Raw genomic sequence first — 23885 nt, 5'->3', positions numbered from 1 at the left:
CCTGTAGTGTTCAGTGGTGTAACTCAGTGGAATCAGTCTCTTACTAACGGCACTCCTCTGTTTGTCCAGAATGTCATGGAGGGGGTGAAAGGGATTGTCCATAATGCTCCGTAGCTTCTGCAGCATCCTCCTCTCAGACAGTCCAGCTCCATCACCAGAACAGAACCAGCCTTCCTGATGAGCTTGTCGATCTTCTTGGCATCAACTGCTCTCACCCTGCTGCCCCAGCAGACTACAGCGTAGAATAGAGTGCTGGCCAAAACTGAGTCATAGAACATCTGCAGGATAGTACTGCAGACATGGAATGACTGGACCCTCCTCAGGAAGTACAGTTAGCTCTGTCCTTTCTCAAACAGAGCCCCTGTATTTTCAGTCCAGTCCTGTTTATTGTCCAGGTGACTTTCTGGGTATTTGTAGTCACGGACAACTTCCACATCCGTTCCCTTGATGGAAATGGGTATGCAGGGCATTTTCACCTTCCTTAAGTCCACCACCAACTCCTTTGTCTTAGTGATGTTGAGCTGCAGGTGATTCTGCCCACGCCACTCAACAAGGTTGTCCACCACTCTTCTGTACTCAGCCTCTTGACCTTGATACAGACCACAACTACCAAATCGTCCGAAAACTCCTGTAGGTGGCAGGACTCCGAGTTGTATCTGAAGTCCGAGATGTAGACAGTGAACAGGACAGTCCCTGAGGTGCCCTTGTGCTACTAACCACAGTATCTGATACACAGCTCTGAAACCTCACATACTGTGGCCGTCTATAATCCAGGACACTAGTGAAGCATCCACCCACATCTCTGTGAGCTTACTCCCTAATAAAGCAGGTCGTATGGTGTTAAAAGCACTGGAGAAATCAAAGAATATGATTCTCACAGTGCTGCCTGGCTCATCGAGATGGGTGTAAGCCCGTTGAAGCAGGAAGATAATGGCATTAGCTGACAGAGGGACGTAGACCTGCGGACATTGGCGTGGGAAAACTCTCTGGGCAAATAATATGGATGGAGACTTATGGTTAAAAGTTCAATGCCTGGGCTGCATACATGCTCCTTCACCGTGACGTGTCCAGGGTCGCACTATCTGTTGTTTATGAAAACCGCGAGACACTCCTTTCTTCTTGCCATTTTCCATAAGAACATAAGATATAGGAGCAGAATTAGGCCATTCGGCCCATCAGGTCTGCTCCGCCATTTCATCATGGCTGATCCATTTTCCCTCTTCTCTTCATTCTCATCAAAATGAATCACTTTACATTTCTCAACATTGTTTTATACCCACCCATTCCACCATGCTGTATGTATGCGCTCACTGGACACTTTATTGGGTACAGCAGTGGAACCTAGTGTGGTCTTCAGCTGCTGTAGCCCATCCACTTCAAGGTTTGATGTGTTGTGCGTTCCGAGATGCTCTTCTGCACATCATTGTCAGCATGAAGCAGCCTGGCCACATCACTGATTCTACAGATGTTTGACGATTAAGAACAGGGTTTTATCTGATTCCTTTCCTCACTTTCCTGAACAAACCTCAGTTGCACTGCAATTGGATCACGTGATTAATCCACAATGTCTAGCTACCCTTTAGAGTACCAACTACTTAGCATACCCAGAACCTCAAATGCACTTTCCACATCATCTTCCTTCGGAACACTGATATAAGGTTTTCACCAAGCAACCTCGGCCATTTCCTTTTTGGTCTTTTAACTAGTCCCACAACACCTCTCACAACCCACCTTGTTCCCATGTCTATAGAAAAACGCTGGATTCCATTTTATGTTTGCAGCCAGTCAATTCTTGTGGTATTTGCCTCTCATTTCCTTTATTAAAAAAAAACTTTCTGCAATCAGTTTAGAACTACCACATGCTTTACCTGTGCTCTATTTTATTTCTAATCTTTTTGGTCATCAATACAGAATCTTTGTTGCAACTTCTGTTTGCCCGCACACACTGAAAGCCATCTAGATTTTCATTAGAGTCTGGAATATCCCCATGCAGCCATGTCTCAGTGTAGCACATAACACAGTTCTCACAGAACACCCTCTTATTCCTCACTAGTGATGTTAGCTCATCCACCTTGTTACCGAGCGTTTCCCATGATAATGGAGGGAAGATATGGCTTGTATCTCCACTTCCTTGTCCATTGTCTTCTTCCAGCCCTATGTCACCTAGATCTCCCCTTCAGCTCCTTGGGAATTTCAGGTCTCTAGGTGGCCAAAGCACACTGTCATAGACTCTGCGGCTGATCCCTGGAGTAAACAATAGATCCACCTGCCACTTCTGCTAGGACAGACTGGCATGACAAAAAAAAGTATCCCGACAGTGACAAAAACGATAAATCCCTGCTGAAGCCACATTGTTAAACTTAAACTCATTTACTCTACCGAATTAAGTATTTATAGAAAATACAAACAGCAAAAATCTATTAACAAAACACTTAAAACAAAGAGCAACCTGGCTGGCTGCCATCTGGTGGCAGTGTCAGAATTATTCCCAGCTATTTTGATCCAGCTGTGAGTAAGTATCAAGAACCTCAATACAGGTGCTTTGCACATAGCCGCTTATCAACCCAATATTTTTGTTTTTGTTAGAGCGAAAAACCCAAAATTTTGGGAGGAACACAGTGGATCAGGTAGCATCTGTGGAGGCAGTGGGATTGTTAATGTTTTGGGTTGAGAATTCATATCAGTACCTGCTGAGTTCCTCCAACAGTTTGCCTTTTTGTACCAGATTACAGCAACTGCAGTCTCGCATTTCCAGATATGTTGCTGCCTTGATTTTAACACGTGAAGAATTGACAACTTCATAAAACTGAAACCTTAGCAATCATCAAACTATTCCACCTTTGATGGCATGATGGAGATGGAAATTGACCAGCTGAGTCCTGAGACCTGCTAAAATAATATTCTGGAAATGAAATGACTAGTCACTAACAAGCACAACAATGACTCCAATAACTGGGAGGTACCTCCCACTTACCAGTTCGGCTTTGTTTGGAAGCTTTGATGTCCTGGTAATTATTGTGTCCATTCTTTTCTTAAACAAAACTATTTTCTTGGTTAACTAACAGACTGCAGAGGGAAACCTATGCTTCTATATTTTACACAGAGACTAATGTTGACGTTAAGGTAGGAGACTGGACTACTAATATTTCCCTGGCTTGCCATTCAGCAAAGTTGCAATTGCTAGTTAAAGTCCATTCATGTGGACTTTTGCAAGGCCTTCAACATGGTGTTGAATTGTATGTTCATCTGAAAAGTGAAGTCCCATAAAATCCAAGGAGAACTAGTTAGGTGGATTCAAAATTGGAGGTAGGAAGCTGAAGGTGGTGATTGAAGGCTGTTGCTTGGAATGGAGGCTGGAATAGTGGTATACCTCAGGGGTCAGTGATGGGACACTTGTTATTCATTATTTATATAAATGATTTGGATGCAAATGATATGAGATTATGTGTTGCTGATGATGAAGAAGGTTATCGTAGATTAAAAGGGGATCTTGATTAGCCAGGGAAATGGGCTGGGAACTGATTATGACTATAACTGAAAGTCCACTGCTACAGTCTATGATCAAATGATTAATTCTACCGACTACGAGAAGAATGATTTTGACATTGATAGTTCTTGCCTGATTTACAGCTTTATGTTCAGTTCAGCTGTCCCCCCCAAAAAAAGCCCTTTATTCCAAGGATTCCAATATGACCTTTTGTTCAGTTCATTTACGTGACTTGAACATGCTTTGGACGTTGACACCAGTAGTGCAATGCTAACCTCTCTCCACCTTGCTAACATTTTTGAATATTTAACAATATGCCAAAACAAACTTGCTTCTATGCTTTGTACTTCTCATAATCTGCCCTTCAGTGATAAACTGGCCAAAGATTAGATTTTATGTTTCTTTCCTACTTGGTCTTTCGATCATTGCTTCCATTCAGCAGAAATGTTAGTTTATAAGAATCAAAATCTTAGAATCTTGCAGCATGGAAGAAAGTCCCTGGGGCACAACTGCCCATACTGTAAGAGATAAGCACACTCAATTATAGTAGTTCCATTGCAACTCACACTGATCGTAAACTTTAGGTCTGTACTCGCCACCAAAACATTCAAATTCCAACGTCTCATCATTTAGATCGAACTCTTCTACCACTGTATCATTGAATTTGTACCATTTCCCTTTGCCACCAGCCCTGTGGAGTCAAAAAAGTTCAAAGTGAGCCCAGAACCAAAGCTACATACACCACACTACTTATAGTTCCAATGCTGTAAGCCCTCAATGTTCATTTTTATATTATTGATTTACCATCTAGTGTAAATTGACCTGACTTAAATAAAAATAACTTCAACTCATTTTCACCCACCTCCTGTCCTTGATGAATGAGTAATAATGTCCAGCATGTGCCTGGCCACTATGAACAATCACTCCAACCAGCTCATAGTTTTCAGTTGGGGCACCTTTTTTTCTTGGAGAGCCGCCTCCCACGTGATCACCTGCTTTGCCGTTTTCACCATGTTCAGAAGAGTGCTCTTGACGTGCCATTCCAGACACGGTATAGGGCTCCATGTTAAGAAGCCAAGGAAACTAGGAGAAAACAAACAGAATTAAAGATTGGATAATCACACTGGTGCAAGTTGTAAATACTGCAGTTAAAATCTTGTGGTTTAGCAGCACAAAACAATGGAAACATATTTCCAAGTGAGTCATATTGAATCAGAACTGACAGCCAGTAGTGAGCCACCCTTACTTTCCACTGATGGTCTTGACAGATGGAAAAGGAATAAAATTTACATTGTGATTTTAAAATAAAAAACAGCAAACTGCTTGAGGAACTCTGGGTCAGGCAGCATCTGTGGAGGGAAATGGACAGTTAATGTTTTGGGTTGAGACCCTTCACTTGGAATGGAAGACTTGAGGTGGGGGGTGGGGGAGGACAGGAAGTCTATACAACGAGATGAAGAGCAGGTGGGGTAAGAGCTGGCAAGTAATACCCAGATCCAGGTGAGGAGTGGTGATTGGGAGATGAAAGAGGGATGAGTGGATCCTGGGAGATGATAGGTAGCCACAACAGACAGCTGCAGATGATTGAACACACAAGGAAAGAAATGTTGAGCATGGAACTAAATATAGGGAGTGAGTTGGGCGGGTGTCACAATCTTAGAATAAGGAGTTGGCCATTAAAAATAGCAATAAGATTCCTCATCCTAAGGTTAATTCTAATTTTATTTCTTATGTGAATTTGTAAAGAAGTTTGACCATTTCTGGATGTTCATGGCATTAAGAAACAGGAATTTTATTATAATTCAATTAAAAAACTTTAAAAATGTTTGAAAGCTCATAATCACCACCAACTTAAAGAATTAGCACCATGTGTTGATTGCATATTTACCCGTATTTGTTCATCGTACTTGATAGAACGTCCACTCTCCCAGTCAAACCCAAATCTCATTAAATGGATCACTAACACACTTGGTAGAGACTTGATGCACATCCGCTTCACTGTTGTCCTCTGGAAGATGGAACACAAGTGTTTAGGAATAATTCCAAAAACATTCCACAATTCTGCAAGTAGACTTAATCAGATTTAAAAGTTAAAAACAGGTTGAAACAAACCACTGGAAACTTGATAAGGTCTTTTCCAAAATGCATTAATACCCTTCTGGAACTCTTTTCCTTCATAGAACATTTACAGATTGTAGGATAGAAAAATGGATGAGGACATTGGTATCAATGCAGGAAAAGAGAAATACACAGAAAACTGTAGCTGGAAAGGGAGGATTTAGAACAGAGGCAAAGGTGAGGCTATGAAGAGATGAAAATTATTTTAATGAAGGTACTGATGGTCTGGACACAAAAGGGGGGTGATGAAGTGAATGGTGAACAAAATGTGGAATAGGCAAGTAAATGAGAAGCAGACATGTTAGATGAATTCAAGGTCATGAAGGACTGAAAATGTACATTTCTGCAAGACAGTCCAGTCTAAAGATGACAATAGACATGATTTTCAAAGGCAGACAGCTGAAGGAATAAATGACTGAAAACATGGTGATTGAGATACAAAACTCAATTAAAATGCAATATGTATCAATGAACAAAAGTAAATCAGAATTGTGTGTAATGCAGATCTGCTGCTGAAACACTCTCACTGAAATTGTCCAAAAACAATAGAACTTTCGTCCATGAAACTCAGCAAGATTGCAGTTGGCTACTTTTGAATACAGAGAATTTTGGTTAATTGGAGCAGCTGCTTATGGGAACAACCCTTAAAAAAAAAACAAGAAAATAGTCATGATTCCCGTTGTTTATTTGGAACACTATACCGCTTAATTGGCATAGAAGAATGTCACCAGTTTCTAACTAGCTTTAGTCACGTGAACTCGTGTAACTGTACAGGGTTCTGAGTTGGATGATCAGCCATGATCATACTGAATGGTGGTGCAGGCTCGAAGGGCCGAATGGCCTACTCCTGCACCTATTTTCTATCTTTCTAACTGTTAGATACTAAACTGTGCTTAGAGCAAGCAATTCTTAAACAGCATTATTTGTGTGCATTTGTGTTCAAAAAGCAGTGATTTTTGTTACTGATAGTTGGGGAAAAATAAGCAGTAAGACAATTTAGAACTGTTTTGCTCACTGTGGTTTCAAGCATTTTGAGGACTGGAGGTGCCAGAAACAGCCCAGAGTGAAAATGAAACAATTTGACTACTTCAACAAGTTAGAAACTAAGAAGAATTTGAAGGTGTTAATAATCATCTCGAATATTACAATGAAAATGAAGATTTGGAGAATGCAATCATCGAAAGCATTGTATGAAGGCAGTCCATTATTTGCACTAGGTGTCTGCTTTAATTTTGCTCATTTACAGTTAAACAAAAGAACATGGCAATGTGTTGGTTGCTTGTTGTATCTGACGATGACAGTGAAACCTGTATTGAGTTTCACTCTTCTAAAACCTGAGTTTTAGAATGGGCAAAACTGTTGCACTGGGACAGTTCCACCCTTTTGACCTCAGAAGTCCAGTTCCAGTGATACAAATAGATGTCATAAACTGTAGTCTTCCTTGGTTACAGTGAATAACTATGACTTCTTCTGTGCTTTATCATGTCTTCACTCTCCCTGAAGTATTTGCAGAACTGCCTTCTTGGCTAATGGAGCTCACTGTTGATCTTATCTGCCCAGACTGCTGGAGTTGACTTCACATCCTATGGTATATTCCCATTTCATCGGTGTGTAAAGCCCGCCGCTAAACTCACCTGGCTTAGCCCAGGTTTTGAAGCAATCTACCAGGGCGTGGTTGCTGTTGCATACAAACAGCTATTTGGAGCCACAGGTAAGAACTGAGTGTCTGATTGGGACCAAAATTGAGTGCGCTGCCTGAGAACGAACACAATATGCCACTTTACCAGATGTTCAACCCTTCCCTAGGCACCCCATACAGAGCAGTGTACACGGGATGAATTCCTCCATTGATAACTATTCGGAACTAAAGCACACTTTTATAGTACTCTAGGACCATTTTCAGTATTCTAATTTGTTCTGTACTTCATTTTTAAATCAAATGGATTCCAGTAAATTGTGACACATTAAATTTCCAGCATCTGCAGAATTTAATGTGTTTATTTTTCTGACTCATTATAAAGAATAGCTTGAAAAGCTTGTGCCATTAATACATTGAATAATGTGGGCCAATGCAAGTAAAATAATGCACTGACAACAGTTCTGACTGGAATGCAAGGTCAAACGATACACTTCTGCCTTCTAACAGTTTAATGTTCCTACTATTTTGAGAGGTGGAAGAACCCAAGTATTTGGGAAAGAGCTTTAAACAAACATTTAAATCGCTGAGGCATACTTATCAATTCAGGTAAAGCTTCTTCTCCTTTGCCATCAGATTTCAAAATGGACATTGAACTTCATAGTTTTGTTTATATCCAGAGAATCAGGAAACAATTTTGTTGCAATGTTCTGTATGTCTGGATAACACTATGCATCCTCATAAAGGTAATTTGTTTTTAAAGGCCTCATTAACCTCTATTCAATTTGAACAGTTTCATTCAGTGTTTCCATATACTTCAGCTTTAAGCATTTCAATATCTCACCTTTTCTTTACATTTCTCACAGTAGTATGCATTGCCTCCTTCAAGCACCTCGCCTCTTACAAACTGATCCAGTGATATTTCCAGGCTTTGGCATGATGTTACCCCCAGGTTCAGTGCCATGAATGCTTCTTCACGCTCATATCTACAGGGGAAGAGAAAATATATACTTAGTTAGCAGTTGCTCAGAGATAGATGAAAGGTTGAGTGTTTATTTCAAATAAAAAGATTTACTAAAATATATGTAAATCTCAAGTGTATTCAATGACACTAATTTCATCAAGTCTCTCATTACCTAACGTAGAGCTATGGTGCAGCATTAACACTGATGCCTCACAGTTTAAGCGAAGTGACTTTGATTCTGACCTTGGGTGCTGGCTGTGCTGAGTCTGTACACTCTTATTGTGACCATGTGGACTTCCCCTAGGTGCTCTGATTTTCTCCCACATCGCAAGTACATTTGATAGGTTATTTTGCTACTACAAATGACCCTTTAGTATAGATTAATGGCAAAGAAAATAAAAGCAGAGCGTACGTGAAAGAACAAATTGCAGTGGTATATGCAATTAGGAAATATAGAATAAATCTAATGTCATTGTTCCCGAGAACCAATGTGCAGTTGATGGGCTAAGCAGCCTCCGTATATGTACTTATCAGTATATCTCAGCAGTCATCAAACAGAAACACAACTGAACCAACCACAAAATATCACAGCTTTCAGAGCAAGAGAAAAACTTGAGTGAATCACCTCTCGACATGCCAATGCTCTTCTACTTTTACTAGGACAATACTTTCCATTTGTCTGAATGAGATCGATTCCAATTCTCAGGAAGGTGAAGGACAAGCAAGACAAAGCAACATGCTTGACTGGCACCCATCAGCCATTCTAAACATGCATTCTCTGCACAGGGCTGCAGTAAGTACCATCTTCAAAATACAATGCAATAGGCTACTTCAAAAGCATCTTGGAAACCCATGACCTGTATAACTAGAAAGTAAAGAGATAGCAAGTGCAAGGAAACAGCACCGCCTACAGGCTCTTCTGTAAGTTGCATACTGTCCTGACTTTTCTCTAGCATTAGTCTTTCATTATCATTGGATCTAAATCAGTGGACAATATTACACCTCCTCCTGGGGTGCTGGGAATTTCTAAGTGGGTAATAAAGATAGGATGGTGGGAAGAGCGCTTGGTAGCAAGGGTGGCAGCTGAGGGATTACAGGCTTAATTTAAGAAATTAATTACTTATACACACAAGCTGTATTACTTATACCTCAAACCCGAGGAAATCTGCAGATGCTGGAAATTCAAGCAACACACACAAAAAGTGCTGGAGAACGCAGCAGGCTAGGCAGCATCTATTGGAAGAGGTACAGTCGACGTTTCAGGCCGAGACCCTTTGTCAGGGCTAACTCGATCTCTTCTTTCAGTTAGTCCTGACGAAGGATCTCGGCCCAAAACGTCAACTGTACCTCTTCCTATAGATGCTGGTTGGCCTGTTGCATTCACCAGCATTTTTTGTGTGCGTTACTTATATTTCAATGTTTTATAATTGATTACAATGATCACATAATCACTTCTTCTCTTGCTAACCCACTGTTTTCTTCGATTTTGTTCAAAGCTCATTATGGTTGTTGAAAAGCAATGTGATACTTCTGTATTTGTCATATCATGAGAAATCTGGACTGAAGGAACTGTTATTTCCGGGCCCAGTGTTCACATTATGCCATTCATTACTGCAGTAGTGTTAGCTGGTGTGATTCCCATACTCTAATCACGCAGTGAAGCAATTCCTGTGAATTAGGGTATGGAATTCAACAGAATAAAGATTTGAAACTACCCTTTTGAATGGTCTTGACCGCATTTCTCTAGCCCACAGCTCAATAGAGATATTGCTGCCCCACTTTATGTGCCTTCAAGTAGAGAGCCAGGGTTTGCCTGAGCTATGATGACATCATAACTTTCCCCTTCATTGATCGCAGCACATGAGGCTCAGCTTATACAATGGGTGATTGACCGTGGTTGTTAATCCATAATGAAAATGGCAGAAGGAGGTCAAACTAAAAAAGTGCAGATAGTATAGTGTGGAGTTTCTAAAATATGGATTTATATCAGCACCAAGCAAACAACAGCAGCCAATGTGTCTGTTGTGTGAAAAGTATTTCAAATGAGGCAATGAAACCATTCAGGCTTTTGGAACATTTGAAGAGAATATACTCTCATTGAGCACACAAGAACTTAGCTTATTTTCATTCATTTTGTGAAAACTTTCAGAAACAGAAAACACTTCAACCAGCACTTCACAAGAAAACAGTAATGCGTTGTGTGCTGCATACAACATTTCATTTCAAGCCCCACACAAATGGAGAAGAACTGATTCTCCCAGCAGTAAAGGAGGGTCTGAGTACGGCTTTGAGTAAGTCACCAGACTAAATAATTAAATTGATTCCACTCAGTGACAACTCTGTTCAAAAATGAATAGATGAAATATCTGACATTGTGCAAAACACATTGTGTAACATTGGATAACAGAATCTGCTCTGCAGTTGGATGAGACAACTTTGCTTCTTGGTTATGTTTGCTTCATAAAAGTATGGGGCAAAAGTTGTTTTTCTGCAAGAGGACAAGAAACAGATATGAAGTGGGAGCCAATAATTCCAGTTGTTGAACAATTTTTTCAAGGACATTCTACTCACCACCATTGTTGCTTATTCATCAGATGGGGCACCAATGACATAATGTAACAGTGGGGTTATTACTTTCTTGAAAAAGCTGTACCTAACATATTTACCATTCACGATGTTATTTCACAGACAACATCTTATCACAAAAAATCTGAAGTGATTGGCTAAACAACTCAATAAATACTGCTTTCACAGCAGTAAATAAAATCAAGTCCCATGCTCTCAATTCGCAACTATTTTGAGAGCTTTGTATTGAGAATGAATAGCTTGAATGCTCAATGTTACATACAAAAGTCAGATGGCTGGCTCTCAAAAGGAAACTGCCTGAAACGATTTTATGTGCTGTTTGAAATTATGACAGAATTCTTGGAAGACTTGAATGCCTCATTCAGTAATCAACTCAAGAATATTAGATACGACGTTGCTTAATCAAAATTGTTTGCAAAGTTTGATGAAATCAATTCTCAATTGCAGGAAATGATGTGAATTTTATCAAAGTCAAATCAGTCCTTCTCCACATTTCTGTCCAAGTCAACCCTATTTAAGAGCAACATTGGCTGTCAAGGCCTTTTGCAATTTCTTATCATCTCTGAGTGGGAAGAGAAAGAAAGAATACCAGATGATAATCTTCAAGCATACTATGCCCACCTGGGTGAACTGTATATAGACACAGAACATAGAATAGTACAGCACAGTACAGGCCCTTCAGCCAACAATGTTGTGCCGACCCTTAAACCTTGCCTCCCATACAACCCCCCACCTTGAATTCCTCCATATACCTGTCTAGTAGTCTCTTAAATTTCACTAGTGTATCTGCCTCCACCACTAACTCAGGCAGTGCATTCCACGCACCAACCACTCTCTGAGTAAAAAACCTTCCTCTAATATCCCCATTGAACTTCCCACCCCTTACCTTAAAGCCATGTCCTCTCGTATTGAGCAGTGGTGCCCTGGGGAAGAGGCGCTGGCTGTCCACTCTATCTATTCCTCTTAATATCTTGTACACCTCTATCATGTCTCTTCTCGCCCTCCTTCTCTCCAGAGAGTAAAGCCCTAGCTCCCTTAATCTCTGATCATAATGCATGCTCTCTAAACCATGCAGCATCCTGGTAAATCTCCTCTGTACCCTTTCCAATGCTTCCACATCCTTCCTATAGTGAGGCAACCAGAACTGGACACAGTACTCCAAGTGTGGCCTAACCAGAGTTTTACAGAGCTGCATCATTACCTCACGACTCTTAAACTCTATCCCTCGACTTATGAAGGCTAACACCCCATAAACTTTCTTAACTACCCTATCCACCTATGAGGCAACTTTCAGGGATCTGTGGACATGTATCCCCAGATCCCTCTGCTCCTCCACACTACCAAGTATCCTGCCATTTACTTTGTACTCTTCCATGGAGTTCAACCTTCCAAAGTATACCACCTCACACTTCTCCGGGTTGAACTTCATCTGCCACTTCTCAGCCCACTTCTGCATCCTATCAATATCTCTCTGCAATCTTTGACAATCCTCTACACTATCCACACCACCAACAACCTTTGTGACATCTGCAAACTTGCCAACCCACCTTTCTACCCACACATCCAGGTCATTAATAAAAATCATGAAAAGTAGAGGTCCCAGGAAAAATCCTTGTGGGGCACCACTAGTTACAACCCTCCAATCCGAATGTACTCCCTCCACCACGACCCTCTGCTTTCTGCAGGCAAGCCAATTCTGAATCCACCTGGCCAAAATTCCCTGGATCCCATGCCTTCTGACTTTCTGCATAAGCCTACCATGTGGAACCTTGTCAAATGCCTTACTAAAATCCATGTAGATCACATCCACTGCACTACCCTCATCTATATGCCTGGTCACCTCCTCAAAGAACTCTATCAGGCTTTTTAGACACGATATGCCCTTCACAAAGCCATGCTGACTGTCCCTGATCAGACCATGATTCTCTAAATGCCCATAGATCCTATCTCTAAGAATCTTTTCCAACAGCTTTCCCACCACAGACATAAGGCTCACTGGTCTATAATTACCCAGACTATCCCTACTACCTTTTTTGAACAAGGGGACAACATTTGCCTCCCTCCAATCCTCCGGTACTATTCCCGTGGACGAGGATATAAAGATCCTAGCCAGAGGCTCAGCAATCTCTTCCCTCGCCTCGTGGAGCAGCCTGGGGAATATTCCATCAGGCCCCGGGGACTTATCTGTCCTAATGTATTTTAACAACTCCAACACCTCCTCTCTCTTAATATCAACATGCTCCAGAAAATCAACCTCGCTCATATTGTCCTCACCGTCATCAAGTTCCCTCTCATTGGTGAATACCGAAGAGAAGTATTCATTGAGGACCTCGCTCACTTCCACAGCCTCCAGGCACATCTTCCCACCTTTATCTCTAATCGGTCCTACCTTCACTCCTGTCATCCTTTTGCCTTGGGGTTTTCCTTTACCCTAGGCTTTCCTTTACCCTACTCGCCAAGGCCTTCTCATGCCCCCTTCTTCCTCTTCTCAGCCCCTTCTTAAGCTCCTTTCTTGCTACCCTATATTCCTCAATAAACTCATCTGATCCTTGCTTCCTAAACCTCATGTATGCTGCCTTCTTCCGCTGACTAGATTTTCCACCTCACTTGTCACCTATAGTTCCCTCACCCTACCATTCTTTATCTTCATGTCAGAGAGATTTCAGGATTCTCTCAATCCAAGTTCTCAACTGGGTAATAAATTCATTCCTGACCATTTGCAATGAGAAATTAAAAGGGAGGAATTAAAAGGAAGGATAGGGGAAGAACTGATCTTGCTATAAAATGACTGATTTAAAGCTAAGGTTCAAAAAAGACCATATCAAGACTTTTGGATGCTGAAAGAAATCTCTGAATGTTATCCTGCAATGTGGCAAAAGGTCAAGAGGTTTCTTATTGCCTGTTCAACATCATATTTAGCAGAGTGCAGACTCAGTGCAGTTGCCCAATTTCTTTCAAATCAACGAAACAGACCACAAATTACTCTATGTGAAGATCTGAGACTCTGTCTGGGTAACATTCAGGCTGAAGTTGCGGAGCTGATATCACTGCACCTAGTCCACCCATCTCACTGAAAGGTGAAAAAGTAGTGGTCGAGTATAGTTGGACTACTACTCAATGCTCTAAAATTGCTGTAGCTTTAAATACATTTGAACATTTTTTGCTATTATTTTCTTTCATTGCGTATCATAAATCAAAGTTCTTTATAGTTTTTATGTAATGGCCAGAAAGGGAGGGGAAGGCACTGGGGATGTGTTCGGGCAGCCAAGTGGGGTGATAACCCAAAAATGTTTGGGAACCACTAAACCCTGCAACTCCCCACCCAACAGCACTTTGGGAGTGTTTTCACCAGAGAGGCTTCAGAGGCTCGCCACCATTTTCTCAAAATACAATAAATGTCGGCCTAGCCTGTGACAGTTTACAGAAAATAACATTCAAAGTACATTTGTTCAAGTACATGGACATTTTTTCTCATGGCGCTAAGCTGCAGTCTCCATCGAGGTCGCAGTGCAGACTCAAGTTCATTTTTTAGTTTTTTTCAAGTTGGTAGGGATGGTCTTGGGGAGAGAGGGAGCAGGAGCAGGAGCAGGGGAGGGAGTGGGGTTGGGTTAGGTTAGGGTTTAGGAATAGGGGTGTGGGGGAATTGGAAGAGAGGTCGAAGTCTAAGGCTCTGCTCTATTTGAAAGTCAGCGATGTGGACATGGTTGGATGCCAGGTCAGCAGACCAGCGAGGACAGGGTGCCTCTAGCTAAGCAAATTATAGAGACTGGAGTTCGAGGCCGAGTGTTTGGGGTCCTGTCATTGGTGAGTCCAGAGCTCAAGGCCTGGAGATCGAGTCCTCATTTGTCATCATTGGCAGTCTTGTGTTGATACTGAAGATCATAGCATGGAAGGTTGACTGGAAATCCAAAAGTCAAGGTTGGATGGCCAAAGCCTCCAATCTGTGAATCTCTGTGATACGGCAGGGGAACTCAAAAGCAATGTGTGCGAATCAATGAATCCGCTGGGGTTAGAGGACTGTGTATTTTCACAGGTGGGTGGGTGGAAGGAACAGAGCTTGTTTTGCTGTTGTTGCTTTGTTGCTTGGTTTTGTTCTGTTCTGTGCTGTTCTTCTGAGCACGGTGGACATGTTATGTTTGCAACAGAATGTATGGTGACGCTTGTCGGCTGCCTCCAGCATATCCTTGGGTGTGCTGGCTGTTAATGCAAAATGATGCCTTTTCAACATATCTTTCAATCAGTTGCTAGAAAAAGTTTTATGAACCCTTTGCAATTATCTGGCTTTCTGCAATAATTACTCATAAAATGTGGTCTGATCTTCATCTTCAGTAAGTTATAATAATACACAAACATAATCTGCCTAAACTAATAACACACAAACAATTGTACTTGTTATTAATACTGAATACACCATTTAAACAATCACAGTCTAGGTTCAAAAAAGTACGTAAACCTCTGGGGTAATGCCATCTACAAAACCTATTTGGAGTCAGGTGTTCCAATCAATGAGATGAGATTGGAGGTGTGGGTTGTGGAGGTGCCCTGCCCTATAAAAAAAAGACACACAAAATCAGGTTACTGAAAGAGCCTGCTCTTCTCAAGAAAGATCTGTTTATGTGTACCATGCCTCGATCATAACAACTTTCAGCGAACCCTAGAAGAAGAATTGTCGAGATGCAGGAAGCTGTAAAAGACTACAAAACATTTCTAAAGACCTGATTGTTCATCAGTCCACAGCAAGAGAAATTGCCTACAAATGGTGGAAATTCAGTACTTCAGTACTGTTGCTACTCTCTCTAGGAGTGGATGTCCTGCGAAACCCACACAAAGAGTACAACATGTAATGCTGAAGAAGGTGAAAAAGAACCCAAGGGAAATAGCAAAAGACCCGCAGGAATCTCTAGAACTTGCTCATGGAAGGACACCACAGAGGAAACCACTCTACAAAAAAAAAATTGCTGCACATCTTAAGTTTGAAAAGACCACCTGGATGTTCCACAATGCTTCTGGGACGGTGTTCTGTGGACAGATGAGACAAAAGGCAGAAACACACACTGTCATGCTTAGAGGAAAAAGGGCACTGCACACCAACACCAAAACCTCTCAACTGTGAAGCATAGTGGACGGAGCACCATGGTTTGAGGCTGCTTTGCTGCCTCAGGGCCTGGACAGCTTGCAATCATGGAGGGAACAATGAATTCAAAACTGTATCAAGACATCTTTTTTTTTGGCACATGCCTGTGTGTGTGCGCGTGCGAGTCTGTGCGTGTGTCCTTGATGATGTCTTTTTCATGGCTTTTTACAAGGCGTGGAATGAGAGAGACAGACTGTGATACGTCACTCCTCACACAGACACTTTCGCAGTATTTTCCCTTTATTTTACGAGGTCGAGCTGCGATCTCGACACTCAACCCGGCACGGATGGAAAGCGTACTCGGGAGCGGACTCGACTGGTTCAAACCCGGGAACCTTTGCTCCTGGGTCCGGCGCCGATGTCATTGTGCCACCAGCCAGCCCTGTATCAAGACATCTTACAGGAAAATGACAGGGTAGCGGTCTGTCACCTGAAGCTTAATACAAGTTGGATGATGCAACAAGACAAAGATCCGAAACACAAGAGTAAATCAGCCGAATGGTTTAAAAAGAAGAAAATTTGTGCTTTTGAATAGACAAGTCAGAGCCTAGACCTTAGAATCTGTGGCACGACCTGATGAGGGCTGTTCATGTAACATATTCCATGCAAGGAGCAGCAGCTTAGGAGAAATAATGGCGCCTAATGGCGACTCCTTTGTTTGCATCTTCAGAAACAGCTCTATTACCATCTTCAATATCTCTATTTTTCCCTTTCAGGGTTCTTTTGAAGACCCTGACTTGGAGTTACACGCTGACTACGGTTCTTTGCAGGAATGGGACCCGCTCTCGGGGTTTCACTACTGGCCATTATTCAGCACGCCAAGGACGCGGTCTAAGAGCTCAGCTCACCTTCGGAGGGCTGAGATCTCGTGGCTCTGGAGTTGGGTGGATTGACGGTTAGTGTCCGGGCCGGAGATCAGTGTTGTGGGAGATGGAAGATCTAAGGCTGTGTGCCCAGCGACCTGAGATCTTTGGGCAGAGGTCGGAAAAAGCGACACAACGGACTTTTTAACATCGTAAACCAACGAGTTGTTTGTTATGTCTCCCCTCTCGCTGTGAAACAGAGACATCTCTTTCTCCCTTATTAGGGGAGGGGAGGGGAGAGAGAGAGGAGGAGGGAGGGAGGGAGGGAAGGGTGGGTGCCGATGATTTTTTTTGCCGGAGGCGGGGAGGGGGGATCGTCGCTTGCTGCCGTTTATGCACGAGAGGGAGGGGAGCTGGGGGGGGGGACTTCGGAGTTCTAACATTTAACTGTCATTCATTCTTTGGGGGCACTCATGTTTTTCGTGAATGGTTGCGAAGAAAAATCATCTCAGGATATATATTGTATACATTTTTCTGACATTAAACGTACCTTTGATATATGGATGAACTGAAAGTTTTGCATGGAGGGATGATCTAAAATTCCTCCTCACCATTGTGCAAGTCTGATCAGCTGCTACAGAAATGTTTGGTGGAGGTTATTGCTGCTAAAGGAGGTTCTACCAGTTATTAAATACAAGGGTTCACATACTTTTCCAGCTTGGACTGTGAATGATTAAACAATGTGCTCAATAAAGACATGAAAAGTGCAATTGTTTGTGTGTTATTAGTTTATGCAGATTTTGTTTGTCTATTATTGTGACTTAGTTGAAAATCAGACCACAATTTAAAAGTAAATAATGCAGGAAATGAAGTAATTACAAAGGGTTCACAACTTCTTCTTACATGTGATAAATAAATCTGAATCAAGTATGAAGGGTTCAGTGAAAAATGGGCAACATGTGCACAGATGGAGCTAGTTTGGTGGGGACCACGGTTAGCAGGGATGAGTTGGGCCTAATGGCCTGTTTCCATGCTGTGTTACTGTATGACTATGAATCTCCCTTATTCCAAATTGGAGAAATCTATTAAGTACGATAATCTCTTCTTCACTTATAGCAGACTTGTCAAGGTTAACTTCCAAACTTTTCTTCTATAACGCCCTGGTTAAGATTTTAACTGCAATGCGCTAAGTATTTCATTTGAGCAGTTCTGTAAGAGCAGTCTGTTCCGCTTTTAGCATGTTTGGGTTTGAGCTAGAGCTAAAGATAAGGGGCTGTTTTGTTCAACTGGTTGTGTCAGCCAGTCAAGGTAGTGGAATTGGGGACAAAGTTCTAGAGAATGCTGGGTGGAGAGGTTTTGGTGACGGACACTGGTGTGGGTCGGTCTTTTTTTTGGCGGGAGCTGGGAGAAGACAGGAGGGAAGATGGCTGAGGATACCATCCTGGTTGCTCAAGGTGCTTTGTGCAGATGAATGGCTTCAAGGAGGAAGAACCAATGCTCCCGTCGGGGACCCTGTTTGTTCGATGGATCTTGAGTGACATTTGGAAGGTGGCATGTGCTTTCGTACAAACCATGGGTCCAGCATGTGAGTTAAAGACAACTTCAAGATGAGCTCCAACTTATGTGCACATTTGGGTTAACTGTAATGGGGCCCCTGTCGTCTTTTTTCTTTTTTCTACTAGCTGTTCAATAAAGCTGAAAATTGTAAATATACTTTCTTTATAATTGTACACAGTGTACAATCCGTTATTTCTTGCTGACGGGTAATTGCTAGTGGGCAGCATTTCCTCAGACTGGGGTGTGGGTGATCGAAACATATGACTCTCCCAGTCTGGTGGGACCCAAATCATATCGACTCTAAATGTATGGAGTTTGAGGAAGGTGGTTTTCTCATCGCTGTGTCCATTGGCTTGTTAGCGAGGGGCTAACCAGCTGTGTTTCCAGAGACATCCAGTAAAAAGGGGTTTCACTTACATAAGATCATCCACAATTCATTGCACCTGAGGGTTCTAACTTTCTTAAAAAATTCCTTGAAAAAAATTACTTAGTTATGTGAAAAAAATGCTACAGACCTGTGAGGACAATCTTTGCAGATCTTCTGGTCAGAAAAAATACCCTGGAAAGTGTTCTTAAAAATTTGTTCACGCCCGAGTTTCTGTGGAGAGAAAGAATTACTGTGGGCACACTGCAAATCATAAGAGATGTAGAATGTGTATGAGGCCCTAAGAAATCTTGTGTACCTACCTTCAGGTGCTCATCTAGTTGGTCTATCAAACTAGTAAAAAATTCATATGCATCTTGCTGCTCACGTACATACAGCTCCTTATTCCACATTTTAAAAATCTGTGGAGGAGGAAAAGAATTTTTTTTTTAAGTTTGCTATAAGATACTCTGGACAATCTGAATCCTACCAGAGCACTCCACTCTATATCCCATGCACTGCTAGTTACTAGCAATCTTTCCTCTTCCCTCCTAGTCCTGATGGAAAATCTTGACAGGAAACACCTTTAGCTTTTTGCCTCCATAGATGCTGTTTGACCTGATGTGTTCTTCCAGCATTCTATTGTTTTGTTTTGTTTTCTGGACAGCCATTTACTTTGAATATTACATGTGCCCTTTTCCCTTTTTCATACCATCTAATACTGTGAAGACAGAAGGTAAATATCTTCAGATCTCTCCCTGTGCATAGCTTACTTAGATTGACAGCTGGAACTCCAACAGATTTCTTTTCTCTGGTGATATGCTGAGATTAGAAACTATGTAATGCAACATGGGCAGGTGAGTATAAGGAAAAATCTATCTTTGGGGAGGAGCATGCAAATACCCTTAATTTTATGAGGTGCCTGTAGGCACAAATATCCATAATTTCATTGAAAAAACATAATTACTGCACCCTGCTTGTCACCATCATTATTCCCTGATCCTGTGCAGCATGCAAATCAAGTGGATGCACCAGAGTAACAAAGAAACTAAGTCAAAGGTGGAAAAATTAAAGGTTAGGCAGCAGACACTTACAAGTGCTGACAAAAAATGGTGGAAACAACAGTTTTGGAAAAAAAAGACCATGTGGAATTTAGACACATTCAGGAGTTTGATGTTGTCCAATTAAAAAACAAAATTTATTTATACTTGAATCTGTTCAGTTCTATTTGTTTTATTAGATATAAATCTACAGATGATTCAGAGTCCAATTAGTATTATTTATCTCTTATTTAAATTTCAGACTGAAGTCACCATTTATATTTTCACTGTTAAAACAACATTCCTAACTCCTCACTGCTTAGTTGAATGCACATTTGCTACATTTGGTATTGGCTACATATTAATTGGTTATATAAAGTTAAATTAATTTTTGAACTTTCTTAAATTTTTCAAACATTTCAACTGTTTCTTTGTTTTGGCAGGCAAAACCACTCTTGCTTTCACACCAAAGTTTGGCATCTTCACATTCAGTACATGATAATACTGTTATCTGAAAGGCATTCAAACTCATGAGCTAGGCTTTTTCTTCACTCAGTTACCATTACACCAACAATAAATGTCTCTGAAGATTTCAAATATCAAGTGCATTTAACTGCTCCATCAATTAAACACCATTTCTTATCATCGTAAGGTTTCTAACCTTCCAGAAGGTCTCCGGAACATAATATTGCAATTTACTTTCCATCAGGTGCCCAAAGAGAGACTGAACTTGATAAAATACATTTTCTTCTGGATTCTCATCATCATCATCATCTACTGACAACATTGCCTATAGGTGAAAAGAAATGGAACGAGAAAAATGTAAACAAAGCACAGGACAAATTTTGCTTAAAATGTGCAATATTCACTATTTTAACTATTTACTGTAATCTAAATGATCAGGTTTTGCTACTGAGGCTTCTATTTATGGCCCATTCTTAGGTGCAAAGTAGTGGTAATTGCTGTACCACTAGATGGCAGTTCAGAGACAGTCGATTGGTATGGGACAAAAGCCATCTTTCGGCGGCATTGGCTTAACAAAAAAAAAGCACATTTTCTTTCTGAAAAGACAACTCAGCAGCAAACCACCAAATACTTCCTCTCAGAGTGATGATTCATCAAAGACTTCTTGGTCCTGGAGTCTGTGCAATCTTGCTCTTTTGCTTTCTAAGAGACAATCACTCGGGCTGCACACTACTGTATCAGAAATCTGGCATGTACAGTACTGTGCAAAAGTCTTAAGCATATATACATAGCTAAGGTGCATTAGACTTTTGCATAGTACTGTATTTGTCAACATGGAGTGGACAGCAAATTTATAAATCAGGCAGGAGCAAAGAATATTGGGAATGGAGCGGGGGTGGAGCACTGTGCGAGGGGTGTGGGACAGGTGGCAGAGAAGGCATGCCAGGGTCGGGAATGGCGGGTGCAAACACACCCAGCCTTGAGACACCAGACAAGGTAATTTGATTCCAAACAATTAGTTTATTGATCATTACAGTATATCTCTCTGGTACCTCCCACTCCTTCCCCTCTTCCCAACTATGATCCCCCTTCTTCATGCACTCTTCCCACTCAGTCCACAACAGAGACCCGTATCAGAATCAGGTTTATCATCACTCACGTAATGAATTTTTTTTTGCGGCTATAGTACAGTAAATAGGATCACTACAGCACTGTGCAAAAGTCTTAGGCAACCTAGCTATACACAGTATATGTGCCCGAGACCTTTGCACAGTACTGTAGATGGAATCCTGCCCTCCATGGGAGTTCATGCAGCATCTCATTGCTGTGCAGCTCAGTATCGTGTGCAATGTGCAGAAAATGGGTTGGGTCAGGGCAAGTGGCATGGCTGTTCTGAACTGAGATGCAGAGCTTGGAGGCATATCCTGGCTGCCATGGCCAGTATGGGCTTTGATGAAACCAGGCAACAGCTTTTCCGTGTGTTGAACTGCCTGGATCCTGAACGGATTTCTTCCACTATCACGTTGGTGTGCTTCTCCAAACACGCCTCCTCAGGCTGGCTGTCACCGATAGCAAGTTCAGAAAGTTGACGAGGATTATGGAAACAAAGTGAGACTGATGATCCCAGAAAACACAAAGATTCTTAAAAAAGATTATAAAAAGTTAGAACCCTGCAGTCTCTTTTTGATTCCTCACTGGTAGTAAGCAATCACAGGGAACATCAAGAACTTCTTCACCTTCAATTGTGTTCAGAAAGTTTGTATGAGTCAGAGGCAAATACGCCAACTCCAAGAAAGGATATGGGATCTGCTGCTTCTACAGCTGTCAAGGAATGCTTCCAAAGACAAATAAAGAAAATGGAAAAGACAGCTATACTTGCTCCACCATTTAAGATCACGCCTGGTCTTTTACTTCAGTGTTACCTTCCTACACAAAAGTGATATCCCCTGATCTCCCTAATACCCTTACTGATTCTCTGCACAGATTTGATCTAGAAATTTCCCAAGAAAGGTGGAATGTGGGGTGTGAGTGTAGCCAATGACACCCCACATGTAGCTGGTTACCTTTACATGTGGCTTCAAAGAAGCTGGGTATATAAATATCAAGTTTCAATATGTGCCTAAATTGTGCACCAGCTGTTAAATGTTTAACTTCTATCCATCCTTATGGTCTAGCCATTTTGCCACAGAAAATCCCATTTAGTTTGACTGTAAATGGAGAACTTATGAAGAATACATGTATCACAACATTTTACATAGAATATCCTCCAGATTCTGCAGAAAAGGAAGATTTTGGAATCCATTGGGTGACCACCCCCCCTCAAGTATACAGTCCAGATCACCAGCAAACTGTCTCATCACCAGAACTGTCAAACCTTGCTTGGCTGGCAAAGAGGGCCAAATACCGAATACCAAATCCTTCTTGCACAGCTGGAGTCTTGATTCCACTACACACTGTTTCCCAATCCTGAGTGCACATTGACTATTGATATATCACTGTTTGACAGCACAAAATATTAAAGACAATCCATCTCAAGGTAAACTCTAGCTTTTCCATCATTAATAAGGTTCCACTCACACCACCTATGAGTGGGCAACAGAACATTTTAATGTAACAGATACATTGGTAAGCATTGAGTATTCCCAGATTGTTCACATGACTTTCTGTATGCAAAGTTTTGCTTATTTAACGCTTAATCTCAGCAAGATATTGTGGAGCTTCTTGTTTCCTGCACTGACCAATAGGCTGAAAATAGCCTAGCAGTTTCAAATTGGGATAAGTTTTAAAATGTTGAACATGGACTTTATTTTTAAACTAAAATATTAAGGAATACTACGATGGGAAACTGATGTGTGCAAATTATAACACCATCTTGCTTGTCCTCAAGGAAAAAAAGACTGCAGTTCCACTTCATTTCATAAGTTGTATTCTTACCATCTATTGAAACAAAGAATGAGACTTAAAGTTAAGACAGTTAAAAAGTAAAGTTAAAAGTGACATTACTTCTGGCAACCCAGGCTGCATGTAAAGTTGCTGAAACACTGCATTCATATAGCATGTTGCTCCTCCATTCTTCAAACCAACAAACCCAGAAATGGCACGACTGTCAACAGGTGGCAAATACTAAGATTTAAAAGAAAATCGTCTTATCAAGCTTAAATTAAATCTCCAATAATTCAGCCATAATCATAAAAATACAGAACAATCCAAGTAAGTGTGACTTATAAAATATCACTAAGTTGATGGGTAATTGTAGATAAAACATGTGCTAGATACATGGAAAGACATTCTAGGGAAAAGCTAATCCTTCATTGGAGACAAGACTTCCATGGTAATATATTAAGATGACAAACAGAGAATGAAGGCAAAAAAAAAATACAACAAAACCTCAAAGCATCTAAATTTTTTAAGCGTAGAATTCATTCTGACAGCTAATTATACCTGTACGTGTAAACAGGAGCAAAATCGAAGGAAAAGATTTAAGCACAATAATATTTTATCTCTAATCCCAATGACTAAACACATTGATGAAGGTAGAGCAGTAGATGTAGTGTATATAGATTTCAGCAAGGCATTTGATAAGGTACCCCACGCAAGGCTTACTGAGAAAGTAAGGAGGCATGGGATCCAAGGGGACTTTGCTTTGTGGATTCAGAACTGGCTTGCCCACAGAAGGCAAAGAGTGGTTGTAGAGGGGTCATATTCTGCATGGAGATCGTTTACTAGTGGAG

The 23885-nt window shown here is 41.3% G+C and overlaps 1 protein-coding gene across 5 annotated transcripts in view; it reads right to left on the bottom strand.

Moving 5' to 3' along the window:
- Positions 1 to 23885, bottom strand: part of usp24 (ubiquitin specific peptidase 24) — a 262902-nt gene that overhangs the window by 73531 nt on the left and 165486 nt on the right. For all 5 annotated transcript variants that reach the window (XM_063064478.1, XM_063064479.1, XM_063064481.1 and 2 more), the window contains 8 exons: positions 23158 to 23277; positions 20351 to 20479; positions 18973 to 19071; positions 18801 to 18883; positions 8086 to 8227; positions 5376 to 5495; positions 4350 to 4570; positions 4054 to 4178 (listed from right to left, as the gene is read on the bottom strand). In XM_063064478.1, coding sequence (XP_062920548.1) covers positions 4054 to 4178; positions 4350 to 4570; positions 5376 to 5495; positions 8086 to 8227; positions 18801 to 18883; positions 18973 to 19071; positions 20351 to 20479; positions 23158 to 23277 — 1039 coding nt within the window. The remainder of the gene's footprint in view (positions 1 to 4053; positions 4179 to 4349; positions 4571 to 5375; positions 5496 to 8085; positions 8228 to 18800; positions 18884 to 18972; positions 19072 to 20350; positions 20480 to 23157; positions 23278 to 23885) is intronic.

Source organism: Mobula hypostoma, chromosome 12, assembly GCF_963921235.1.
Source record: "Mobula hypostoma chromosome 12, sMobHyp1.1, whole genome shotgun sequence".
NCBI lineage: Eukaryota > Metazoa > Chordata > Chondrichthyes > Myliobatiformes > Myliobatidae > Mobula > Mobula hypostoma.
This window is presented reverse-complemented; position numbering and strand designations above follow the sequence as displayed.